The sequence below is a fragment of the Sinocyclocheilus grahami genome, unplaced genomic scaffold, assembly GCF_001515645.1.
Source record: "Sinocyclocheilus grahami isolate Dianchi unplaced genomic scaffold, SAMN03320097.WGS_v1.1 scaffold10.1, whole genome shotgun sequence".
Taxonomy (NCBI): domain Eukaryota; kingdom Metazoa; phylum Chordata; class Actinopteri; order Cypriniformes; family Cyprinidae; genus Sinocyclocheilus; species Sinocyclocheilus grahami.
In genome coordinates this window covers 668,547-693,972 of record NW_015505189.1, presented here as the reverse complement: position 1 = coordinate 693,972, position 25,426 = coordinate 668,547, and the positions used below count along the sequence as shown (strand labels likewise).

The 25,426-nt window shown below is 39.3% G+C and overlaps 4 protein-coding genes and 1 pseudogene across 5 annotated transcripts in view; 4 read left to right on the top strand and 1 right to left on the bottom strand.

The window, feature by feature from the left end:
- The window catches only part of LOC107593163 (guanine nucleotide-binding protein G(o) subunit alpha-like), a 20,528-nt gene extending 7,457 nt beyond the window's left edge, over positions 1-13,071 (top strand). Inside the window, exons 4-9 of one of the 2 annotated variants that reach the window (XM_016282772.1) lie at positions 6-92; positions 4,310-4,470; positions 4,599-4,727; positions 5,392-5,521; positions 11,222-11,375; positions 11,469-13,071. In XM_016282772.1, the coding sequence (XP_016138258.1) occupies positions 6-92; positions 4,310-4,470; positions 4,599-4,727; positions 5,392-5,521; positions 11,222-11,375; positions 11,469-11,656 (849 nt within the window). In that variant the 3' untranslated portion in view covers positions 11,657-13,071. The remainder of the gene's footprint in view (positions 1-5; positions 93-4,309; positions 4,471-4,598; positions 4,728-5,391; positions 5,522-11,221; positions 11,376-11,468) is intronic. The other variant, XM_016282782.1, reaches the window with a different exon arrangement.
- Positions 13,072-13,088: 17 nt separating this feature from the next.
- On the top strand, positions 13,089-13,715 carry LOC107593184 (metallothionein B-like; annotated as a pseudogene).
- A 2,458-nt stretch (positions 13,716-16,173) lies between these two features.
- LOC107593152 (transmembrane protein with metallophosphoesterase domain) lies at positions 16,174-18,902 on the top strand. The gene is made up of 5 exons (XM_016282761.1): positions 16,174-17,281; positions 17,702-17,812; positions 17,887-18,052; positions 18,159-18,298; positions 18,428-18,902. The coding sequence occupies exons 1-5, from the start codon at positions 16,564-16,566 to the stop codon at positions 18,616-18,618; spliced, it is 1,326 nt and encodes a 441-aa protein (XP_016138247.1). The 5' UTR covers positions 16,174-16,563; the 3' UTR covers positions 18,619-18,902.
- Positions 18,903-18,922: 20 nt separating this feature from the next.
- Positions 18,923-20,204, bottom strand: LOC107593174 (exosome complex component MTR3-like). The gene has a single exon (XM_016282791.1). It carries the CDS (start codon positions 20,076-20,078, stop codon positions 19,266-19,268), a length of 813 nt encoding a protein of 270 aa, XP_016138277.1. The 5' UTR covers positions 20,079-20,204; the 3' UTR covers positions 18,923-19,265.
- Positions 20,205-24,003: 3,799 nt separating this feature from the next.
- Positions 24,004-25,426, top strand: LOC107594611 (gamma-secretase subunit Aph-1b). The gene is made up of 2 exons (XM_016284713.1): positions 24,004-24,391; positions 25,133-25,426. Exons 1-2 carry the CDS (start codon positions 24,279-24,281, stop codon positions 25,305-25,307), a joined length of 288 nt encoding a protein of 95 aa, XP_016140199.1. The 5' UTR covers positions 24,004-24,278; the 3' UTR covers positions 25,308-25,426.

The window sequence follows — 25,426 nt, the reverse complement described above, 5'->3', positions numbered from 1 at the left end:
CTGTGGTCTATAGCAACACCATTCAGAGTCTTGGCACCATCTTGCGAGCAATGGAAACTCTTGGTATAGAGTACACAGACAAGGACAGAACTGTATGTATATCACATGCACACATTCTTGTGAACTGATTTAAAGCTCCACAGAGATAATGAAGTACAAGTGGTGGGATTTTATTAAATATTCAGATGAAATGTTTTATTGATTTCTCCTGAAGCATTTTATCTATATGTATTATATATTATTTTCCGTATTACTTTTGTTCAAACATCATAATATAATTGGTGTGATACAACAATACAGGGTGGCAGAAAACAACAGGGCAGTTTCCCTTCTGTTAATGTACCTGTTTACGCTGGTTTTGATTTGCAATGTTCTTTAATGTTTGCATTAGATTTTCCTGGTGATTGAACTCGCCAAACCACACTTCTCAGAGGATGCACTGAGCTACAGTGACACCTAGTGTATGAATTAGAAAATATCATTGTGGTTGCCAATGCAATGAACATTTAGCAGGGTGTGCGCGGGTCCTTAAAAAGTCTTAAATAACGGTTTCCTAATATAAGGCCTTAAAAAGTATTAAATTCGGATTCTATGGGTTATCGGATTCTTAAATATTTTTGGTCACATTACCGCTAAAATATCTTCAGTCTGACGGAGCTAGTGACTGTTTACAGTCATTGGACAGACCGAAGATGTGTTCTTCCCCGCGGTAAATCACTGCGTCTTCAGAGAGAACTGCAGTAAGTTCGCAGAATACAGAATACAAGCTCGCGCTGAGGCTCTGTTTGGCTCTTTGTGAGAGACTTCAGAACTAATGAGCGTGACAGCACACAAGAAACAGTTGTGCGTAAGTAGTATTATTTTTCTTCGTTGTTGTATAGGCGACTTGTTTTTTTAATAATACTCGATTCTTTTTTTCCGTTTGTTTAGCTCTACAGGGTGGACTATTGTAATGGCCTCCTCACCGGCTGTCAGAAAAGCACAATGTGTTGAGCATGAGTGAAAAACACTCACTTCCTTCGTTTAAAAAGAAATCATATTATTATCATTACTGAAGCAAGCAGCTATGGCAGATGACGTTTAAACTGCCTTTACCTGCATTAAAATACATTCTTGTGAATATTTCCAGGGTATGTGTGTGTGTGTGTGTGTGTGTGTGTGTGTGAAATATATATACAAGTGCATCTCAATAAATTAGAATGTCGTGGATCGATGATTCATTGATTCATCCAATACTAAACACACAAACTCAGAAGAAACACACTGAGGTAAAAATTCACAATGTTTAGTTTATTCATAACCAGGGCTGGATTGGTAATCGGGCATACCGGGCGGTTTCCCGGTGGGCTGACGCATTTAAGGTGCCGAGGAAGCACTTTTTTTTTGGCCGAGGACCATCACGCACGGACAGCGAGCAGCCAGAGGCCCATTGGTTTGTCTCCTGTATTGACAGCGTAAACATCCAATCAAAATGCGCTGTAGACAGAGCGATGAAGTATTTTTATATTTGATACAATCACACCGGTGTGATTAGATCGTTTAGTGCGGCACAGCATCAGCTGCTATTCAAATCTGCGTTTGCGCTTTGGCTGGCGCTGAGCCAGAGACAGACGCGTTTGTACAGCGCTGCATTATAACCAATCACACACGAGTCTGCTGAGCTTATGAATGCAATGGCCAATCAGAGGCGTTCCGATGAGTCATCGCTGAAACGCGGCGTTTTGTTCGCTCGCTCGCTGACTGTGCAGATGTGCTACGAATGTAAGTAAGATATTCATTTAAATGGGAGTTTTTGAGAGTGCCTGAACTCTGGCTAGACTGAAGTGAAAATGTTCTTTGATAATTTAAATATTCTTTGTTCTCTGTAAAATGAAAATATTATAGCCTAATATAGTAGCCTAACTTACAATATTGTTATTAAATTCACATTAAATAAAAAGTTAGTCGTGTTAAAAATATTTTATGGCACGACACCCATATCTGGTAGGCCTATTTAAGTAAAAAGTCGGGTTTTTATGTGTAGTTAATAGATTACACTATTACTCTACTTTGTCACCCACAAATAACAATCTGGTACAAAAACGCATTTACTTACTTGTTTGAGAATCGAGATATTTCCTGATACACGTTTGGAAATATTTCGAATAAAAAGGAAAAAATAAATAAATAAAACACAAGCCTATATCAGTTATACAGTGCTATTGTGGCTGCTGTGTCACATGACAAGCATGACGAGCCCCCACCCCCCCACTCGTGCCCCCTCAAAAATCATGCGTGCATGAAGCCCCTGAGTGTGGCACATACATACTGTACATACACTACCAGTCAAAATTTGTTTGAACAGTAAGAAAGATCCAATAAAAAAGATCCAAAGATCAGCATTTATCTGAAATAAAAAGCTTTTGTAACATTATAGGCTACATATACCATTCAAAAGCTTGGAGTCAGTATATTTTTTTTCCTTGGGAAATTATAGAAATTAATACTTTTATTTAGCAAGGATGCTTTAAATTGACGATAAAGACATTAATAATGTTACAAAAAAATTATATTTCAGATAAATGCTGTTCTTCTGAACTTTCTATTCATCAAAGAAACCTGAAACAATTCTACTCAGCTGTTTTCATTTTCAACATAATAATAATAATACATGTTTTTTGAGCAGCAAATCTGAATATTTGAAGGATTTCTGAAGGATCATGTGACTGGAGTAACAATACAAGACATGGGGGCAGAAAATGTGTATATTTATACCACTTCTTATAGTTAATCAATTTCACATGGAAGAGTGCCTTTTTTTCTCTCCAAAAATTACCATAGGCCTATACAAATGTAATATTGATATTTTTTTATAACAGTTCAATAAACTAGAAGTTTTATTAAGAGACTTACGTTTTAGACACCATATTGCCTGTTTGTGCACTATTTCGCCAACAAAAAATAATTCCAAACAAAGCCACAGGCTGTTTTGCGTCTCTGAGCAACATGACAGCGTTTTGTTCCTGAATGAATTAAACGTTCCTGAATGAATCAACCATTTAAATGATTCGATTCAATCGCAATGACTCACTTATTAACCGTGTCTTGCTGCAACCTACTGACGGTTTTAATTTCACATTTAAAGTATCTTTTCATTTTTTAAATCATTTCAAATATCAGTATTCAATTTTTTTATGTTTAATTTAGCAAATTATTTATGCATTTGTAACTACAGGTTAAATGCATTCATGTTCTGCATTAAACAGTGTGTAAACACATCTAAATGCCACTTCAGGTGCAGCTTATGTCTGAATTGCAGAGATAAATTTTGTTGATACTGATTTCATTTGCTTGGTAACAGCCCAAATGTCTTATTATTCTTATTCACTGATTAAATGTAAGAATTTGACTCAAAAGATAATGCACACTTATAGAAAAAATGGCTTTATAAAGGTAAAATGCCCATAAAAGGTAAAAATCTATTTAAACTTATTGGAAAAGATTCATTTCTATCTGACCACCACACAGAATGTGAAGAATATCTAAAACTTTAGGAATCAGCTGTCCACAAAAGTCCTGAAGATACCAGCATGATAACACACTTAATCAGTTGAATGAGTGACTCAATGACTTACTCATTAAGTGACTTACCGCCACTTGCTGGTAGTTTAGTTGAGAAGTATGTTGAAAAGTATGCATTTTCCCCTCAAAATTTCTTATTTGTATATTCATAAATGCATTTAAAACATTAATCTCATAACATTATTTATTGCAGTTGTAATTATTGTTATCTGCAGTGTAAATTATTTAATCTGACTGGTAGCAGCCCTATAAGTGTATATTGAATTTATTGATAAATTGTAATAATTTGATTAAAAATAGGCCTTTGTAAAGGTAAATAAAAATATGCAGATTTAAGTATGTAAAAGATGATAGAACACTGATGAAAATATTGCTTCAGAATAAATTGTTTACTCCACCAAAAATCTCAGTGATGCAGTTATTTTGCAGGGATATTTTGTATGAAATATTGTCTGCTGACATTAAAAGTTCACTGTATATCGTAGTAATAAATATAATTTATTACAGCAATGATATTTTGTTTTCTTTTTAATTTAAACACATTAAATATTACATGTATGTATGTAATAAAAATGTGTATTTCCATTACAGGTTTAGGTCTTAAAATTTATATAAGGTGGTATTAAAAATGTCTTAAAAAGTCTTAAATTTAACTTGTTCATGTCTGTAGAAACCCTGTTTAGTGGGTGTCATTCTACACTCATATGTATTTAACAGGATGTTTCTAACATTTTGCATGCGTTTATAGGCAGATGCTAAGATCGTATTTGATGTGGTTGGTCGTATGGAAGACACAGAGCCATTTTCAACAGAACTGCTGGCTGCCATGGTGCGTCTGTGGACTGATACTGGAACTCAGGCTTGCTTTAGCCGCTCACGAGAGTATCAGCTCAATGACTCCGCCCAATAGTGAGTCCCAATGTTATACACACAAGATGATGCAACAAGCATGTCACTGTCAGTTGCAATGTGCACGTTACACATATTATGTATTATAATACATATTTAAAAATCCACACGGGTGTTCTGTGTTTTAGTTACCTAGACAGTTTGCAGCGCGTTGGATCTCCAGATTACCTCCCCACTGAACAGGATATTCTCCGAACCCGAGTCAAAACTACTGGCATCGTTGAGACACATTTTTCCTTCAAGAACCTTAACTTTAGGTATCTACTGAATAGTTATGTTTCTCTTATTTGAGTTAAATGCAATATTTATTGGGAATTCAAAAAATGAGGATTTTTCCGTGCCTCCTAAAAGCATGTTATTATACCTTATAAAATTTATATCAAACTATATATCTGCATAATATAAGTAAATATATAGAGCTGAATCTGAACTGGGATCATCATTTAAATTATCAACATATATTGTCAAATCACCCAACCCTAAAACTGCTCAGTGTACATTTTAAGACATATTAGTATGACTTTATGTTAAGCTGTCATTGTAAAAATCACAATACAAATCTGATTTGACTCATATGTGATTTTTTTAAATGAATTACATTTAAAAAAAAAATTATTTTAGAAAATTGTAATTAAAATATTGGAAATATTTTGTGAATGAAAAGGTACTTAGATGTTATATAGCATAAATAAAAAAAGATCTGTATAATTGTCCTCAAAGTCTATTTGTAAGTAACTGACATAAGGAATTGGAAAATCATTTATTTTAATTCACTTTATCAGCGTGTTAGACATTGCAAATCTGATATCTTTGGTCGACCTATTTTGTTTCTTAACATGCATTGCATGTCTTGTGTATGTGCACACATGCATGTACATGGCTTCACATGTGTCCTGAAAGTGTGTGATGTTTCGTCCCCAGGCTGTTTGATGTGGGGGGACAGAGATCAGAGAGGAAAAAATGGATTCACTGCTTTGAGGATGTGACAGCCATTATCTTCTGTGTGGCAATGAGTGGATATGACCAAATGCTCCATGAAGACGAAACCACGGTAAACTACTACACCCAGATTTACACCTGATCATTTAGACAGCTTTTATACTCACATTATGACATTTAATGGTAAATTAGTTTAAAAAAGCACTCTTGTTTTTTTTCTATCTTTGCATTTAAAACAATCCTTTGACAGTCAACCTGAAGTTGATCTGAATCACCAAATATATTTGTGTGTGTGTGTGTGTATATGTATTTATGTATGTATGTATGATTTTATATATATAATGGTATATATATATGTATATTATAAAAGTAATTTAATTTGTGTTATATATAATTATATAATTTAAATTTCACACACACACACACACATATTTATAAAAAATTTAACATATTTGTATATTCAAAATTAATATATATATATATATATATATATATATATATATATATATATATATATATATATATATATATATATATATATATATATATATATATATATATATATATATATATATATATATATATATATATATATATATATATATATATATATATATATATATATATATATATATATATATATATATATATATATATATATATATATATATATATATATATATATATATGTATATTATAAAAGTAATTTAATTTGTGTTATATATAATTATATAATTTAAATTTCACACACACACACACACATATTTATAAAAAATTTAACATATTTGTATATTCAAAATTAATATATATATATATATATAATTAATATAATATAATTGTCATAAAACAGAAGAATGCAACAAGATAATCCAAACAACTTTATTGCAGGTTTTGACAGATACACGTGGATAGCAGGTGAGTGATTGGTCAACAGAGCAATGCTGAGGTATTTCAGTGAATATCAGTCTTATCTTTGCAGGTTTGGATGAACGTGTTGGTGAGCTGGATCCGGAGGTTGGATGCAGAATGAATATCGGACACAAGAAGGTAAGTCCATGCAAGTAAGTGGTCGGGTAGCATTCAGGTAGGAACAACGAGACCAGACAACAGTGAACTGAGGTGAGCAGTTTATATAGTCTGTGCTGATTGGATGTGACAGGTGCATGTGATCAGAACTCTGGTGACTGTGAACGAGTGGGTGGAGTGTAGGGGTCTGGTGCTGTGGGTGTTGTTGATTCTGTGACAGAACCCCCCCTCTACGGGCAGCTCGACAATGATGGAGGTGGCCTCTGCTTCTCGGTGCTGGACAGTCGGTGTGATACGTGTGGAATTCAAGTAGCAGAGATGGGTCTAGTCTGTCATCAAAGGGGCAACCCAAGATCTTTCCTCTGGGCCGAACCCCTCACAGTATATGAAGTACTCTAGGTGACCACCCTGTCGTCGGGAGTCTAGGATGGTGTTCACTCTGTAGATATTCTCCTCTGAAGGATCCATTGGAGGAGGAGGAGGCACTTCATCAGCACTAGACCCTGGAGAGGAAGCAAGCAGAGGATTAGTATATGGTTTCAACAGGGATACATGAAAAGAAGGTGATATTCCGTAGTGAGGAGGAAGGTTTAGCCTGTATGTGAATTCATTGATCTGCCTCTGGATTGTGAATGGAATGACATAGTGGGGACTTAGCTTGCGACAGGGCAGTCAAAGACAGATGTCCCTGGTTAAGAGCCAGACCTTCTGCCCTGGATGATACTAGGGTGTTGCTGATCTTCTAGTGTCGGCCTGGCTCTTGTGTCTCCGAACTGCCCTCTGCATGTGGATGTGAGCTGAGTCCCAAACCCTCTCGCTCTCCTGGAACCAATGGTGGACAGCTGGAACATCAAAAGGCTCACCTGACCAGGGAAACAGGGGCAGTTGGTAGCCGAGTATACACTAAAAGGGTGTTAATCCAGTGGTGGCTTGAAGCAGGGAGTTCTGTGCATACTTGGCCCATGGAAGGTAACAGCTCCAGCTGTCTTGTTGTTCATGACAATATGACCGTAGGTATCTCCCGATTTCTTGTATCTTTCTCTCATTCTGGCCGTTGGACTGCAGATGATATCCCGATGTTAAGCTGACAGTGACTCAGAGTAACTGGAAAAAGGCATTCCACACTCGGGAGATGAATTGAGGTCCGCGGACGAAGACGATATCTTCGGGGATCCCAAAATGACAAAAGACTTGCTGGAAGAGGGTTTCGGCAGTTTCAAAGGCAGTGGGTAGTCCTTTCAAAGCAATCAACTTGCATGCTTTGGAGAAACCTACAATCTACAATGAAGAGGACACGTGTGAGAATCCGAAGAAGGTAAGTCAGTGATGAAATTAACTCCAATGTGTGAACATGGCCTATTAGGTACAGGAAGGGAGACCAGCTTTCCCTCAGGTAGGTGGCGAGGGACCTTGGCACAGACTGAGCATCCTTGGATGAACCAGGAGATGTCCTGGGCCATATTGGGCCACCAGTAGCGATTGCTGATGAGCGAGAGGATTTGCTGGCTGCCTGGGTGTCCAGAGCCCGGTGATGTATGTGCTGAGTCCATGAGGGACAGACGGAGATGAGTTGGCACATAGATCTGTCCCTCAGGACCTCCCGGTGGAGCAGATTCAGACTGCATGGCTTCCACGATCTGGTCATCAATGGACCACTCAATAGGGCTGACAATGATGACTGCAGGGAGAATGGGTTTAGGAGTTGTTGTCTCTGACTCAGGGTGGTAGACACTGGACGGAGCATCCACTTTCTGGTTCTTACTCCCTGGCCGGTAAGTCACAGTGAAATTGAATCTGGTGAAGAAGAGACCAACAAGCTTGACGGGTGTTTAATCTTTTGGCTTCCCAGAGATACTCAAGATTACGGTGGTCAGTGATGACCTCAAAAGGATGTTTAGCTCCCTCCAGCCAAAGGCGCCACTCTTCTAAGACAAGTTTGATGGCCAGCATTTTGCGGTTACTGATGTCATAGTTGTGCTCCGCCGGGGACAGCTTCTTAGAGAAAAAGGCACATGGATGGAGTTTGGGAGGCTCACCCTGCCGCTGAGACAATATGGCTCCTACCCCGGTGGTGGATCCATCAACTTCGACGACAAAGGGCGGTTCTGGATTGAGATGCACTAGGGTAGGAGAGGCACAGAACGCTTTCTTGAGCTGGTTGAAGGCATTAGATGCTTCAGAGTTCCAGGACAGAGACTTGGCCCCATGTTTCAGCAAGGATGTTAGAGGTGAGCAAATCTTACTGAAGTTGTTGATGAACCTCCTGTAGAAGTTCGCAAAGCCCAAGAAGCATTGTAGTTCCTTGCTGGATATGGGTTGTGCCCAATTCTCAACTGCCTGTACCATCCTCTGGTCCATGCGAATACCGTGTTGGTCGATGACATAGCCAAGGTAATGGATAGTGTTACAGTGGAACATGCATTTCTCGAGCTTGAGATACTGGTGGAATTATTGAAGTTTCTGGAGGACTTGCACCACGTGTTGGCGATGTTTGGCCTGGTTCCAGGAATAGATGAGGATATCATCAATGTAAACAATGATGAAACAATGAAGGAATTCCCGGAACACCTCGTTCATAAATCCCTGGAAGACTGAGGGTGAGTTGGACGGTCTGTACGGCATAATTCGTAATGGCCTGCAGGTCCAACTTCGTGAAGATGCGAGCTCCCTGTAACTGCTCCAGTGCTGCTGGGACCAGAAGAAGAGGGTACCGGAACATAACCGTCTGAGAGTTGAGAGCATGGTAGTCAGTGCAGGGTTGCAAGCCTCCGTCCTTCTTTCCCACAAAGTAGAAACTTGAAGCGGCAGGGAAATGGATGGACGGATGAATTCTTGCTTGAGAGCCTCCTCGATATGCTCCTCCATTGCCTTTTGTTCCGAGATGGACAACGGGTAGACTTTACCATGTGTAAATGGCAGCAGATCGATAACACAGTCCCATGGCCAATTATTTTTTAGCATGTGGAAATGGCAGCAGATCGATCACACAGTCCCATGGCCAATGTGGTGGTAGTTTGGTTGCCAGTTTCTTACTGAAGACATCCTGGAACGCCCAGTATTCTGGAGGAATCTTTTTGTGGTTTGGAGGTGTCAGGGCTCTCAATGGATGTGGAGCATACATCGACATGAGAAGAAGGAGTTGATTTAGGTTTAACAGACTTGAAGGTTGTTCTTCTAACAGTCTTGATACAGTTAGCCAAAGAGTCCTCACTCCATTGTTGCACCTCGCCGGTTTTCCAGTTCACAAGGGGAGCATGTTCTAATAACCATGGGCATCCCAGGATGATGTCGGCTGTGGAACCCTCCAGCACCAAAAATTAGATCCTTTTCTGATGTAGACATCCAAGGTGGAGGGACACAATGGTGGGACAATGATGAATGTAGCCAAGGGTCACATGGAGGACAATGTTTCCTTCGGAGGTGAAGCTTGCGAAGTAGGTTGAGTGTGAGATGAAATTTCTGGCGGCTCCGGAATCTATGAGGGCTTTCGCTGAAATTGATTGATGGGAAGTTTTTAGAATAACATCTGAATGGGCAAGCAAGGATATCGAAAGTGGTATATGGATAGTACTCACCATTTGGCGTGGAGGTCTGACTGGTCACGAGGGAAGGAGGTGTCCCTCTGAACCATAATATAGGCAATCGATCACTGGATGAAGCTCTCTAATCCAATCATGTCATCATATATCCCATTTGTTGATGGATGTTGGAGTTTAAACCTTGACAAAATGCAGTGATTAGGGCTGTTTCATTCCAAGCACTGACAGCTGCCAGAGTGCGAAACCGAAGAGCATAGTCTGTGACTGAAGATCTACCTTGATGGAGCCGGTAGAGTTGATCATGCACAGAGAGCGTGCTAGAGGTCTGTCCAAAGATGTCTTTAAAATGCATGGTAAACGCCTTCAGCGAGTTCGTAAGTGGTCCATTGGCCTACCACATAGCACGTTCCCACTGCAAAGCTCATCTAGATAACAGGGAAATGATGCATGCAATCTTGGCACGATCGTTGGTGCACAGCTGGGGCTGCATTTAAAAAAATCGAGAGCATTGTAGCAGGAATCCGCTGCAATCCTCCTCTTCTCCTGAGTAGGTCGCTGATCGGGCCATGGGACTGGCAGAGGCAGACGGTGAAGGAGTGGTGACGAGTGGTTGAAGTGCTTGATGGAGCGCATGAACTAAGTCAGCAAAAGTATCGTTGGAATGGTTGTGTGCATCACTGGAAGCATCTTCACGTTGCATGTTTGGTCTGGTCTTCTGTCATGAAACATGCAACAAGGTAATCCAAACAACAGGTGTATTGCAGGTTTTGACAGATACACATGGATAGCAGGTAAGTGATTGGTCGACAGACCAATGCTGAGGTATTTCAGTAAATAACAGTCTTATCTTTGCAGGTTTGGGTGAACTGGTGTTGGTGAGACGGGTTTGGAGGTTGAATGCAGATGAATATCGGACGCAAGAGGGTAAGTCCATGCAAGTAAGTGGTCGGGTAGCATTCAGGTAGGATCAACGAGACCTGACAACAGTGAACTGAGGTGAGCGGTTTATATAGTCTGTGCTGATTGGATGTGACAGGTGCAGGTGCAGAACTCTGGTGACTGTGAACGAGTGGGTGGAGTGTAGGGGTCTGGTCCTGTAGGTGTTGTTGACTCTGTGACAATAATATAATATATACTGTAATATAATGAGAATTTTTTTTAAAGAGAGTTTAAACTCTCATGCTAATTATGCAGTCTGAAAAAATTCAAATGTGTTTGATTAAATCTTTTCTCTCTCTTCTCTACAGAACCGTATGCATGAGTCTCTGACGCTCTTTGACTCTATATGTAACAATAAGTTCTTTGCTGACACATCCATCATCCTTTTCCTTAATAAGAAGGACCTTTTTGGAGAAAAGATTGTGAAATCTCCATTGAATATCTGCTTCCCAGAATACACAGGTACAAGAGCTATGCACACATGTATATAAGAAATGTACAGATCTAAAAAAAGGCTTGAAAACTCAGTCCATCATCTCTTCATCTTTCCTGCAGGCCCAAATACATTCGAAGCCGCGGCTGCATATATACAGAGTCAGTTTGAAAGTAAGAATCGCTCTCCTAATAAAGAGATCTACTGTCATCTAACCTGCGCTACAGACACAGGAAACATCCAAGTGGTCTTTGATGCTGTCACTGACATCATCATCGCCAATAACCTGCGTGGTTGTGGCCTCTACTGAGCTCCAACTCCACTTGCTGCCATTTGAAATGGTAACAAGTGACTGAACTGACACCCCTGTGACTTTGGCCAAGGCACTCCCTTATTTCATTTTACTCTGTCAATTTTTGTCTTTTGTTTAGAATATTTATCCCTTATTTTCCTTTGTAGTTTGTCAGTACATTGCTGGCGTAAATAACGTATGGGTGTGCATGTATAGTGTAAAAATTAGTGTTTGGCCGAGCATAGATGCTTTAAGCCTGAGTGCATGTGTGTGAGTGGAAGTCATAACGAGTGAGAGTGTTTGTCAGGTGACACAAAGGACACATAAAGGTTCTCTGCTGTGTAAGAGACTTCCAAATGCTGGCATGATCCACTAAAATGATCTCAGAAACCCAGAAGGATCAGTGACTCTTGCAGGCTAAATGACTAAGAGCAAGATATATGGTGAATCATTTAGAAGAGCTGAATGGCATTTCAGAAACTGAATGTTGTCCAGGGGCAGTTCTTTAAGCCAAAGTTCTTTGAGACCTGGGATCGCCCCTTTTTGGGTCACTCAACATGAGCACAAATAGTAAAAAATATTTTCAGTTGTTCATTTCTGTATAAATTATTCTCTAGTTTATTTATTTATATAACTATAAGCGCAGGGCTGTCCTTAGGGGGGTGCAACTGGTGCGGTCGCACCAGGCCCTGTGGCAAACGAACCGAGGGGGACCACCCCCCTGGAACGCGATCGCCAACGGACCGAGGGGGGCCCCGCTTCAGCTAAGGACGGCCCTGTATAAGCACATGTATTTACATATTTTGTATCGCCCCACACTTTGTGCACCCTATCAGTGTTGGGCTATGATGAATACAAACAAACTAGCTTACAGACTTTACATGGAGAACAGCGTAAATATTAACATAGTAATTCAGATTCATATATAACTGAATTACTGAATGAATGAGCTATTGCTTATTTTTAACTCACTCTCTTTAACTGATGACATAATGACATGTGAGAGTGTGTACAGATGCGTGTGCGTGTGATGCATGCACACTCTTTATTCAACCATGACCTATTACTTAACCCCGATTTCTTTTCCTCTTTTTCTCTGCCGTGGATGGATTTTTTTTGTTTGGTGCACTGAATGGCCTCTTTTCCTCCCTTGGGGTCAGAGGCCTACTGCACACTGTTCTGCTGGGTTTAGTCTTCTGACCGACCAATTAAATGTTTACATTAAAAAAGAAAACACTTTAGCACCAACTACTGGCTGTGTACTGATTTGTCCCTCCTTTAACATGGTTAGTCAAGTTTAACTGCAGTTATCAAGAATTGGGCTGCGTATATAATTGCAGTAGTTACATAAATGCATAAAATACGATCAGTGTGAAAGATAAGAATTATATTATGCCTGGCTTTCTTTTTATTTTTATCTGATGCCCACATAATACTGAATGAGATCCCAAGTTCATCCATCAGCGCGCTCACACACTTCACATGACGTTCCCACGTACGTGATTGTGACGCACGAACGAGCGATTGCATTTATTTCTACCAGACAGATTTTTCCACGAAAGCATCATACATTTGTTGGAATTAGGGTGCCAAAATGGACCAGTGTGGCTGTTCTAAATGTAAGTATGTAAACCAAACATATGTAATCTAAGTAATTGTAGCAAGAAACATACGGTGACTTCAGAAAATGTAAAAGACCATCTGTCTGTGTTGTAGCTAAATCTTGTAATTGCGGGAAAAACTGCAAATGCACTAACTGCACGTGCACACATAGCAAAAAAAGTGAGTCGAATAACGAACACTTTGGATTATTAAACATCACGTCACCCAGAATTCTACAGAATGAAATCATTTCCCTCGTTTCGACCCGGTAGGTTGCGGCAGCTGTCCGTCTGAATGCAGTAAGGGCACGAAGGACTGTGAGAGCGCGTGCAAGGACAAGGAGAAATCGTGCGACACACTGCTGCAAATGAAAGTCTGTGAGATGTGTTGTGACACTGTGCTCCATTAATAATAATAATAAAACAATTATTTCGTGTACTCCCGCATTTGTTGCGATTATTGATGAAATAAAGGATGTAGGCTACTTTTGAATTTTAATGTTATTTCTCATCCATACAGGATACGTGTAAACTTTCAAATCTGTAATAGCTCGCGTAGGCCTACACTAAATATACCACAATATACAAAATAATAGAATGCCTAAATTGTAAGAACAGAGCAGCATGTGGGGCTAAACTTGGCAATAAACACGTTGAGAATGTGGATCCTGTGGATCATCGTTTCTCGTTGTCTCCAGATTTCTCTGCAGTTCGTGTTAAAGACGCAGATGACCCCTCCCGCATTTGTTGCGATTATTGATGAAATAAAGGATGTAGGCTACTTTTGAATTTTAATGTTATTTCTCATCCATACAGGATACGTGTAAACTTTCAAATCTGTAATAGCTCGCGTAGGCCTACACTAAATATACCACAATATACAAAATAATAGAATGCCTAAATTGTAAGAACAGAGCAGCATGTGGGGCTAAACTTGGCAATAAACACGTTGAGAATGTGGATCCTGTGGATCATCGTTTCTCGTTGTCTCCAGATTTCTCTGCAGTTCGTGTTAAAGACGCAGAATATCATTTTATGCCATTCAACAGGCAAGCAATATAAGTCTATTATCCACCAAAATGCAAATTCGTCAAGCGACAATTGGGGGGGGGGAATTCTACAGAATGAAATCATTTCCCTCGTTTCGACCCGGTAGGTTGCGGCAGCTGTCCGTCTGAATGCAGTAAGGGCACGAAGGACTGTGAGAGCGCGTGCAAGGACAAGGAGAAATCGTGCGACACACTGCTGCAAATGAAAGTCTGTGAGATGTGTTGTGACACTGTGCTCCATTAATAATAATAATAAAACAATTATTTCGTGTACTCCCGCATTTGTTGCGATTATTGATGAAATAAAGGATGTAGGCTACTTTTGAATTTTAATGTTATTTCTCATCCATACAGGATACGTGTAAACTTTCAAATCTGTAATAGCTCGCGTAGGCCTACACTAAATATACCACAATATACAAAATAATAGAATGCCTAAATTGTAAGAACAGAGCAGCATGTGGGGCTAAACTTGGCAATAAACACGTTGAGAATGTGGATCCTGTGGATCATCGTTTCTCGTTGTCTCCAGATTTCTCTGCAGTTCGTGTTAAAGACGCAGATGACCCCATTCATGATGACCCCATTCCTAAAATTTAAATGCAGTTTTGCATGTATACATTTGACACTGTGGTCTGGTTTCACAGACTAAGCCAGGATTAGACCATAGTTCTAGTAATGTTTTATGAACCTACCTTAGAAAAAACATTACTGGTGTGCATTTTGACACAAAACAAGGACACTGACACATTTTAAGATCGATCAGTGTAAGTTTCTTTCAGTTGAAACAGCTCAGACTTACATTTTAGTCAGAGACTAGGCTTATGAAACCAGGGGTGTGTGTATTAAGTATTAAGTGTGATATTAAGAAAGAATTTTTCTTTAAGAACTTATTCAACTTTGGGTATATATAAAGTTAACACTTATTATTATTATTATCATCATCATTATTATTATTAAATCAAAATGTTTTGTTATATCACATTATCAACTTATAAGTTATTTGACCTAACGAAAAAAATAGCTTCAAACTTTCAATAAAAATGAACAGAAATGGAGTGTTGCTTATAAAACAGCTCATGCAGAGGTAATAACGTTTTAAGTAAGATGCTGAACAATGATTACAAAAGCACAAACTACGGCAGGAAATACTGTTTTAATATAAAAAAGTTGTAAACGAATAGGCCCATATTACTCAAAATATGTGTATTAATAATACTGAGATCCTTTCCGATCAGAATTCAGAGCGTCACATTAGCCACGCCTCTGTAATGTAATGTTTTATGAACCTACCTTAGAAAAAACATTACTGGTGTGCATTTTGACACAAAACAAGGACACTGACACATTTTAAGATCGATCAGTGTAAGTTTCTTTCAGTTGAAACAGCTCAGACTTACATTTTAGTCAGAGACTAGGCTTATGAAACCTGGGGTGTGTGTATTAAGTATTAAGTGTGATATTAAGAAAGAATTTTTCTTTAAGAACTTATTCAACTTTGGGTATATATAAAGTTAACACTTATTATTATTATTATCATCATCATTATTATTATTAAATCAAAATGTTTTGTTATATCACATTATCAACTTATATGTTATTTGACCTAACGAAAAAAATAGCTTCAAACTTTCAATAAAAATGAACAGAAATGGAGTGTTGCTTATAAAACAGCTCATGCAGAGGTAATAACGTTTTAAGTAAGATGCTGAACAATGATTACAAAAGCACAAACTACGGCAGGAAATACTGTTTTAATATAAAAAAAGTTGTAAACGAATAGGCCCATATTACTCAAAATATGTGTATTAATAATACTGAGATCCTTTCCGATCAGAATTCAGAGCGTCACATTAGCCACGCCTCTGTAATGCGACGAGCCAATGATATTACCGCACACACTTGTCACGCAGAAAGGCCAGAAGAGACGCTGTCAAATGACTGACGTGTTTATATTTAATTTGTTTTACACGATCGCGAATTATGTAGTGGACGCTTATATAGCTTGAGCATGTATGACATTTCTAGTCCGAGACCGCGAACCACAACAGTATTCTTCATGTTGTTATCATAGCAGCCATCAGGTCTCTGTCTGCGGAAGTAGTTTTGTGTTGTTCACCCATGTCCGAGTTAAGAGAATGACTCAAATGTTTTTTTCTAGGATGGACCGTGAATAGACAGGTATGAGGAACTCTTTTATCGCTCTTATAAGTTATACCGTGCTGTCATAATAATGACCGCAGCAGTATAGTTGCCGGGGTCAGTGACCGAGCACATGACGGTCAGTATGCTTGGACTCGGGCGCCTCTCCGCCGAATGGAAAGTAGGAATCGCATCGGGGGTGGTTTTTTTCTCTATGCTTATATCCAGAACATTAATCTCAGAGCGGGTTGACAAAAACACTCGTGCTTTGTTGTTTCGCGTTCAGTTTCTCCTTTTCATCAACTCGCTGCTGCTCCTCGGCTCTCTCTACATATGGAAACGCGTGGTGAGGCGGCTGTGCGGATCCAGAGGTGCACCTTCTGTCCCGCAGAGATGTTGGCGTCTTCTCGTCCTGCTGTTTCTTACTCTGGTGCACGGGAGCTACCTGTGCATGTTTTTCCTCGTGGACACTGAGCCACACTGGTTATCATTGCTGTGTTTCTCCTGTTTGGGCATTTATGTCATCCTACTGTTCTTCCTGTTTGTTTTTGGCTGCCTTATCCGCCTCCGCAGGCTTCTCTCCCGCAGCCGAGGAGAAGAGGATGCGGTCGCGAGCGGATCAGTCAGTCATATAGTGTTGGCAATGATAGTAACAGCAATCCTGGCAGTGTATGGGTTAGTAAATGCAGCCCAGCCTCCACGAGTAATTGAAGTGGAGATCCCAGTAGAGAAGCTCCCTGAGTCTTTGAACGGGCTCAGGTTGGTGCTTCTGTCCGACATACATCTGGGACCTACAGTGGGCCGCTCCAAACTGCAGCGCATTGTGACTATGGTGAATGAGCTGAACCCAGGTAATTACAACTATATGCTATCAGTATAATCTTTCAAATTTAATGGGATAGTCCACCCAAAAATTAATTCTCCCATCATTTACTAACACTCATGTCATTCCAAACCTGTATGACTGCCTTGTTTCTGTTGAACCTGAAGATATTTTCAAGAATGTTAGTAACCAAACTGTATCCATTCCCAGTGACATCCATTTTATATATATATATATATATATATATATATATATATATATATATATATATATATATATATACACACACACACACACACACACTGTATATCTTCATGTTCAACAGAACAAAGTGAGTATTACAAGTTTGGAACTACATGCAAATGATGCCCGAATTTTCAATTTTGGGGTACTGTCCCTTTAACATATACCTGATATTGAATTTTACTCCTTGTGTTTGTTGCTGTAGATGTGGTGGTGATTGTCGGTGACCTGACTGACTCTCAGGTGATTCGATTGAGGAGCGCTGCAGAACCACTGGGACAGATGAAGGCTCGACTGGGCTCCTATTTTGCTACAGGTCAGTTAACTGTTTGACAAAAGGGTGTAAATAAACATTTTGTGCACATCTTCACATTTTCATGTGACTTTCAGGCAATCATGACTACTACACTGCTGATGTCGAAGGCTGGTTTGAGCTCTTGCGCTCAATGGGGATTCAGGCTCTTCACAACAGCCATGCAAAAGTGTTCCGTCCTGAACAAACTCAAGACTGGATTTGCCTTGCTGGCATTGATGACCTTGAGGCCCGCATGCTTCGGTCAGTCCACATTGATCTCATTGTCAGGCTCATTTGAATACATACAAATCTGATGCATAGTGTGCCTTGTACTGGGCTTATGTTCATGGTGTTACTTTGGTTAAAGATACCCAGGCCATGGCATGGATGTTGAGAAAGCTCTTAGTGGCTGCAGTGCAGAGAGCCCTATTATTCTTCTTGCACATCAGCCTCATGCTGCCAAACAGGCCCTCCAGCAACGACCAGACATCAGTCTGGTACTCTCAGGTCTGTAAATAGCAATTCAATTATTGTGGTCTTTCAGATGCTTTGGTGTTATGTAAAGGGAAAATTTAGGAGTATGCTGCTAAAGCTTAACTTCTGTCCTCTACTGAACTCAATTTTGCATTTGTGTAGGTCACACACATGGTGGTCAGCTGTTCCCCCTCACCATCCTGGCATTCCTGATGAATCCATTTTTCTGTGGACTCTACCGTGTCTCTGAACACACTATGGTCTACGTGACCCCTGGAACCGGTTATTATGGCATTCCGATGAGAATTGCAAGTCGTTCAGAAATTACAAACATTATATTGAAACGTGCTTGAGCCTCACACAGTGCAGTGCAGGGATCAAACACACAATCTCATCCATGTTCATTACCTCATTACCTTGCATGCTGTGACACAAACAGTTAACATGTATTACATAGTAATGTATGCATAATTATGCGATATATCAGTCAAATATATACTACAGTTTGCACTATGATTTGCTTGAGCAATCTTACAAGTCTGTTTTACTATACAGATGAGACACATTTAGCCAGGTTTTAGTTGTCATTTATGTTTTAAAGTGGTTTTGTAATTTGTTTGCCAAAATATACAAAAAATCCAAGCACTTTAATATTTGAATATTCACATTCCAAAAGTGCCAGTTTTTTTTAATTAATTTGTATTTGTACTTTTACTCATGCCCCCTTTTTTTAATTAGTTCATTACACAGTCCAAATGAATTGTCACATTTGTGTGAGTCAATCAGGGATTTATATACTTACTGCATACAAAACCAGCAACACTTGTGGAATGAAGAAATAAAAGAAAATATATTTGCAACTGCAGATAAGTGTATTTCATTTGTACTGCATTGTTGCACTTTTATGTGTAGAAAGTATCAGCAACGCACATAAACAATATATTCACTTTTAGTTTTATTTTCCTCAAAACACAACTTTAGGACCGCGGCAAGTAGAAGTCTATTTCTCTGGTGGAGGAGCTTTTTTCTTCACAGCCCGCGTCAGAGCTTGCTGTAGCACCGGATAGAGTTTGTGACAGCCGTCCATGCAGCTTCTCACAGCATCGGCCAGCATGTCTTCCCGCATCTCTCCGTCCGCAGTCAGACCAGACACTTGATTCAGATTGGGAAGCAGAGCCACGGTGACACACCCCTGCTCCTCCCCGTAGCCCTCCTGCCAGCTCCCATATTCCTCCGAGAACGATGGGTCAACGAGACACGCGCTTCCATTCTGCCGCAGCGTGCAACCCAACACCACATCAAACATTTCAATACCGCCATCCGCCAGGGCCATAGAGGCGCATGTCACCGCATGTGCCAGTATCGAGCCGTCATTCTCCAGAACCATGACATTAACCTCAATCTGAGAGCGCGGGTATCTGTGCAGGCAAACTCCTGGCTGCAAGCTCTCCAGTAGAGTCTGGGACAGATCTCTTTCCTCACTGCCTTGGATCCAGGCACCCCGTTTCATACATGAAAACGGCGCGAGCCTGAAGTCGCAAACAAGGCGACCGGTTTTCATATCGCTTTCGTCCTTGCGTTCAGCTTCTCTCGGTCCATACACCGAGCATATAATCTTGGTGTTCCCAGCCTCGAGGTACGCGGAGCCCTTAGCCTGGCTGATCAGCCCGCATCGCGCAAACACTGGCCGCACGTCTCCATTCCCCCGGACGCCTTGCCTGCTGCTGGCCTCGGGAACTTTGCCTGGGGAAAGAAAGAGCAGCGGGGACTGCGACTCCTCCGGTCCACGGATACGTTTAGTATCAACGGGCATTTTTACTAAACCCACGTGATAACGAACAACTTCTCAGGAGCTAAACTGTTCAAATCTTGTTCGAGAATCAAATGCGACAGGATACTGCTAGTTATGCTCTACCGCCATCTGTCGGATAGGCGTGACATGACGCACAGCGAGTCGTCGAGGTATGGCAGTCTGGGATGTGAAGCCTACGTGTCATTTCAAAGTTATATTTTGCTACACATTATTCACATTTTTAAACACCATCCAAGAAAATTATTATTCCGACTATCTGTATGCCTGTATATATAACTAACTCTGGAAGTAATTAGATTACATTTTAAAATACTCGGAATCAGACTACAGTTACTGTTTTACTTATTAAATTATTATCTTATTTAAATCAAGTAATCGGCCCAGCACTGTTCCCGAATAGCCTTGGCTCCTCTACTAAATTTAATGTAAATGTAACGTAAATACACAGAATTTTTTTTTTCTTTCTTTAGCCTATATAATTCTTTATATATTCTTTATATATTTACATTACATTTGCATTATGTTTTACAGACAGCTGTAATATATTTATTATATGATATTTAAAAGTGACAGAGCCTCCACACTATTAAATTAAATTAATATGATTTATAAATCCGAAAAAATGTAAACGAAGCAAAGAAATGAAAGTTCACAAACAAACGGAGTTTTTAGTCCCTTTAAGAGGCACGTGCCTCAAGCAAGCTCTTCAAATGAATGTTTGTTCAAAGGGCTCGAACAGGGTCGCTAGACGAGCACTCATTAAACTGCCACGGCGCTTCACTTTAGAAAATAACATGAATTCCTCCTGTTTTAGACAAAACGAGGGTCTCGTTTGATAAGGAAGCTGAAGTAGCCTATAGTCGCTCCTGTGTGAAATCAGCTGCAAATTCCTCCCAACGAGCATCATTAGAAAAGCAATCATTTAGACGCGGAACCCACCGTTACAAACGCTAGCAAGTCTTTACAATATTTCTCACCTTGGGATGACATTTTTAAGGGGTCTTACTTGAGACAGCCTCACTCGCTATACTAAACTGAACAAAGATTTTGCTCTAGATAAGTGCGGATGCTTTGGACATAACGCTCCACTTTTACAGAGGGAAGCTGCTTAGATCGTTTTCGTATTAGAATAGACTACAACAGAACTTTAGTATTGTGATTATTTTCAGCCTTCGTCCTGAGCATGGAGGAACTGGCCCGGGAGAGTATACGCAGCATCAGTCTGCTATCCAAACCTGCGCGGGGCTCGGACGTCCCGCGACTTGGATCGTTTGGGGCCATATTCATCATGCTTAAATCTGCCCTCGGCGCGGGACTCCTTAACTTTCCATGGGCTTTTGAGAAGGCTGGCGGCGTGAACACAGCCATCAGTGTGGAGATGGTGCGTTGTAATTCTGACAAGTGTAGATTCATGTTTTTTTTTTTCCAGGAGAGAACAGTGAGCAGGGTCAAATTATTATTATTATTTTTATTTTTAAACCACTGATAACTTGTATACATCTTGCTGTACAAGCATTTGTGTGACATTTTTCAATCAATCATCCTTTGAGATATTCTGTATTAATATAAAATTTACATTCAGTACTGGCTTTGAATAAGCTTTTTAACGATTTTTAAGAGAAATCTCTTATATTCAAGAAAACTACATTTGTGATCAAAATACAGTAAAACAGTAATATTGTAAAATATTATTACAGTTTAAAATGACCATTTTCTATTTTAATGTATTTTAAAATGTAATTTATTCCTGTGATGGCAAAGCTGAATTTTCAGCATCATTACTCCAGTCTTCAGTGTCACATGATCCTTCAGAAATCATTCTAATATGCTATTGGTGCTCTGTTATTATTAATAGTTCTTATTATTATAGTGTAGATTCATGTTTTTTTTTTTCCAGGAGAGAACAGTGAGCAGGGTCAAATTATTATTATTATTTTTATTTTTAAACCACTGATAACTTGTATATCAGATCTTGCTGTACAAGCATTTGTGTGACATTTTTCAATCAATCATCCTTTGAGATATTCTGTATTAATATAAAATTTACATTCAGTACTGGCTTTGAATAAGCTTTTTAACGATTTTTAAGAGAAATCTCTTATATTCAAGAAAACTACATTTGTGATCAAAATACAATAAAACAGTAATATTGTAAAATATTATTACAGTTTAAAATGACCATTTTCTATTTTAATGTATTTTAAAATGTAATTTGTTCCTGTGATGGCAAAGCTGAATTTTCAGCATCATTACTCCAGTCTTCAGTGTCACATGATCCTTCAGAAATCATTCTAATATGCTGATTTGGTGCTCTGTTATTATTAATAATTCTTATTATTATCAGTATTAACAGTTTTAGTCATACTTTTTTCAGTATTCTTTGATGAATAGAAAGTTTACGCCATTGTTTCACCGCCGGAGCAGATGTAGACAAGAATGACTCTTAAGCGAGTGAGGTGTTCTGTTGTTGGCTGTAATAATGAACATAGCAGTAGTCATTTACTCCAGACATCCGAGCCGCTGGACTTGCAGTGGATTATTTGTTTCTGAAGGGAATGTGCCCCCGATCTACATAAATGCGTCTATGTTTGCGCAAATCATTCATGATCCAGCCTCATCTACAGAAGAAGTGAGTATAATGTTTTGTAATGAATCTTTGCAAATCGCCTTTCCTAATAATGTGCTAATTAGCAAGTTTCACGATGAATGCGGCTAAAGTAAACAGTCTCTCTGAGAGCAGCTGGGAAGAGAGGGGCGGGGTCAGCAGAGCTCATTAACATTTAAAGGAAAATGCTACAAAAACGGCTTGATCTGAAAAGAGCTGTTTTGACGGGGTAAAAAAGGTGTTTTTTACTCTACCATTGAGAAATTTTAACCAAACTATGTTACAGACTTTTCATCAAGACCCCAAAGAATCATAACAACTTGTGGAAAATGGGCATCCTATGACCCCTTTAAAAGAAAGCCAAGTGAAGTCATTTTAAATTCCTGGCCATTTCCTCTGGTCTCTTATTTAATTCTAGCTTTTTTCATACATTTATGGTGTGTCTAAAAATATGGTTTGTAATTACTTTCTCCCTTTTACACATTTTTTTTGTTCCTTCCAGATCCATCTTGACAGGGTGGGGTGTGGTGACTGTCGTTACTGGAGCTTTTATCTTTGGCCAGAGCACAACTATTGCTGTTATGGAGCTGACACACAAATTTTAATCTTCGTCATGGTCTTCATCATTTGGAATATCATTGTCTTGACAAAATGTGTTTGTATATTCGATTGATGGATGAATAACAGTATGATACTTGAAACTGAGGAACAGAAAATGTCACACAACAGTGCCTTATGCTTGTATTACTGTTAGTGCTCAGTTTGATATGTTGTGTGTGTGTGTGTGTGACTAAGAAAATGTGCAGGAGGATTTTTGTTTATATATTTATTATATTGTATAGGTTTAGACAAGAACAATACATTTATTTAAATGCATTATATGGAATGAATATTGAATATAGCAGTATATGAATACAAATAGCCTATAAAGAATGACTGTGTAGAACATTTGCAATAACTTATTATTCATTGACTTATTGATTTATATGAATAACTTATCATTCATTAAAATGAATTAACATTTGACTTAATGTGAGTGTGAAATTGCATAACCTCTATGAAACATTGTTCATGATTTGGTATTGTAATCAACTGAATCAGCTTTTTACAATATCATTTACAATAACAATACAATTTTGGATGAGATAAAAACACATTTTATGTGTTTAATGGGGATATTTAGACATGTACTGTAAACAAGTATTCATGTCTCTTTAATAGGTTTAAATGTGGGTCAAGTTCGTAGGACAATAGGAGGGTTAAATAATGCTAGTAAGAAAAGGAATTCAGTGGGTGAGGTAAGAAAACTGATAGGTTATGGAAATACGACTCCGAAACACATGAAGTCACATGACTAGGAACCGGACGTTGCGCTGAACTGTTCGAGCGTATCGCTGAGCCCTCTCAACCTATTTCGAAGAAAACTGACACAATAAACGCCACATTAACTCTTGGTGTATGTTGCTTATACGAACCGATTTACAGCCGTATGACTCGCTCATGGATGAAGTGTGTTGATAGATAGCCTCTGAGGGCACTTATCTGCGTGAAGCGGCAGTCATTTGAGTGAATTAGCAGGCTAGCCGCGCTCCATCATGACAGTGGCGGTGTTTTTCGGCTGTACGTTCATCGCTTTCGGGCCAGCAGTCGCTTTGTTCGTGTTTACAATCGCCAGGGACCCGCTGCGAGTGATCTTCCTCATAGCAGGGTAGGTATCAGGGCAGATATGCTGCTCTCGTCTCCCGTTGTGAGTGCGGTTCAGTGTGGCTGAAAGTCCCGTGATACAGCACTTCACTCGGGCTGAGACCTGCCCTAAACATCTGCTGACAAATCCCTTGGATCTGAGGCTTATAAATATGATTACAAGAAGATACAACTTTAAACTCTAACAACTGTAAAAGCAAAGAGAAGTTTGGAAATCGTAAGACATTTAACGTACACGAATAGTTTGGGGTCAGGGAGATTTATTTAGTTTTTAATGAATAATTGTGTCGAGCAAGGATGCGTTAAAAGTGACAGCAGAGACTTTCTGTTCATAAAATCTTTCAAAACTAAAAAGGTTTCCACAAAAATATGAAACGGCAGCACAATGAATTCTGAAGATCATATGACACTGAAAACTAGTGTGATGGCTGCTGAAAAAGCCAGCTATTAAAATAAAAATCATTTGTTTGAAATGTTAGTAATATTTCTCAGTTTATTTTTGATCAATTCGATGCAGCCTTGCTGAGACTTTTTGTTAAAAAACGTTAAAAACTCAAATCTAACCGATCCCAAGCTTTTGAACGGTGGTGTAGCTTTTGAACAACAGGGTAGCTTTTGAGTGAGCTACTCCTTTAAGAGCACTTAACCATCAATGGAACGGGGAAAGCACGTTTAGGTGACCGAGGATTCTGCACAGTGTTTGAAATGTGTGAGAGTATTTGTGACATGATTGTGTTTGTTTCAGGGCTTTCTTCTGGCTGGTGTCTTTGTTGCTGTCCTCTCTTGTGTGGTTCATCACAGTTCAGATCAGCAACAAGAACAGTGCCACTCAGCAGACAGGGCTGCTCATTTTCGGGGTTGTGCTCTCTGTTCTGCTTCAGGAGGCTTTCAGATATGGTTACTACAGATTGCTGAAGTAAGAATTAACTGTTCATTTTCTGTGTTTGAAAGGAGCCACATATTCAATAAACCTAAATATAATGGCATGCCATGTTCTTGAGCGTTGACTGTTAATATTTCACTGATAACAGTGGCAGGG

Coding starts and splice junctions, on each gene's coding strand:
- LOC107593152 (XM_016282761.1), top strand. CDS start 16,564: ATGACGGTCAGTATGCTTGGACTCGGGCGCCTCTCCGCCGAATGGAAA. Junction 17,282..17,701: donor GGTGAATGAGCTGAACCCAG/GTAATTACAACT, acceptor TTGTTGCTGTAG/ATGTGGTGGTGATTGTCGGT. Junction 17,813..17,886: donor GGGCTCCTATTTTGCTACAG/GTCAGTTAACTG, acceptor TGTGACTTTCAG/GCAATCATGACTACTACACT.
- LOC107593174 (XM_016282791.1), bottom strand. CDS start 20,078: ATGCCCGTTGATACTAAACGTATCCGTGGACCGGAGGAGTCGCAGTCC.
- LOC107594611 (XM_016284713.1), top strand. CDS start 24,279: ATGACAGTGGCGGTGTTTTTCGGCTGTACGTTCATCGCTTTCGGGCCA. Junction 24,392..25,132: donor GTGATCTTCCTCATAGCAGG/GTAGGTATCAGG, acceptor TGTTTGTTTCAG/GGCTTTCTTCTGGCTGGTGT.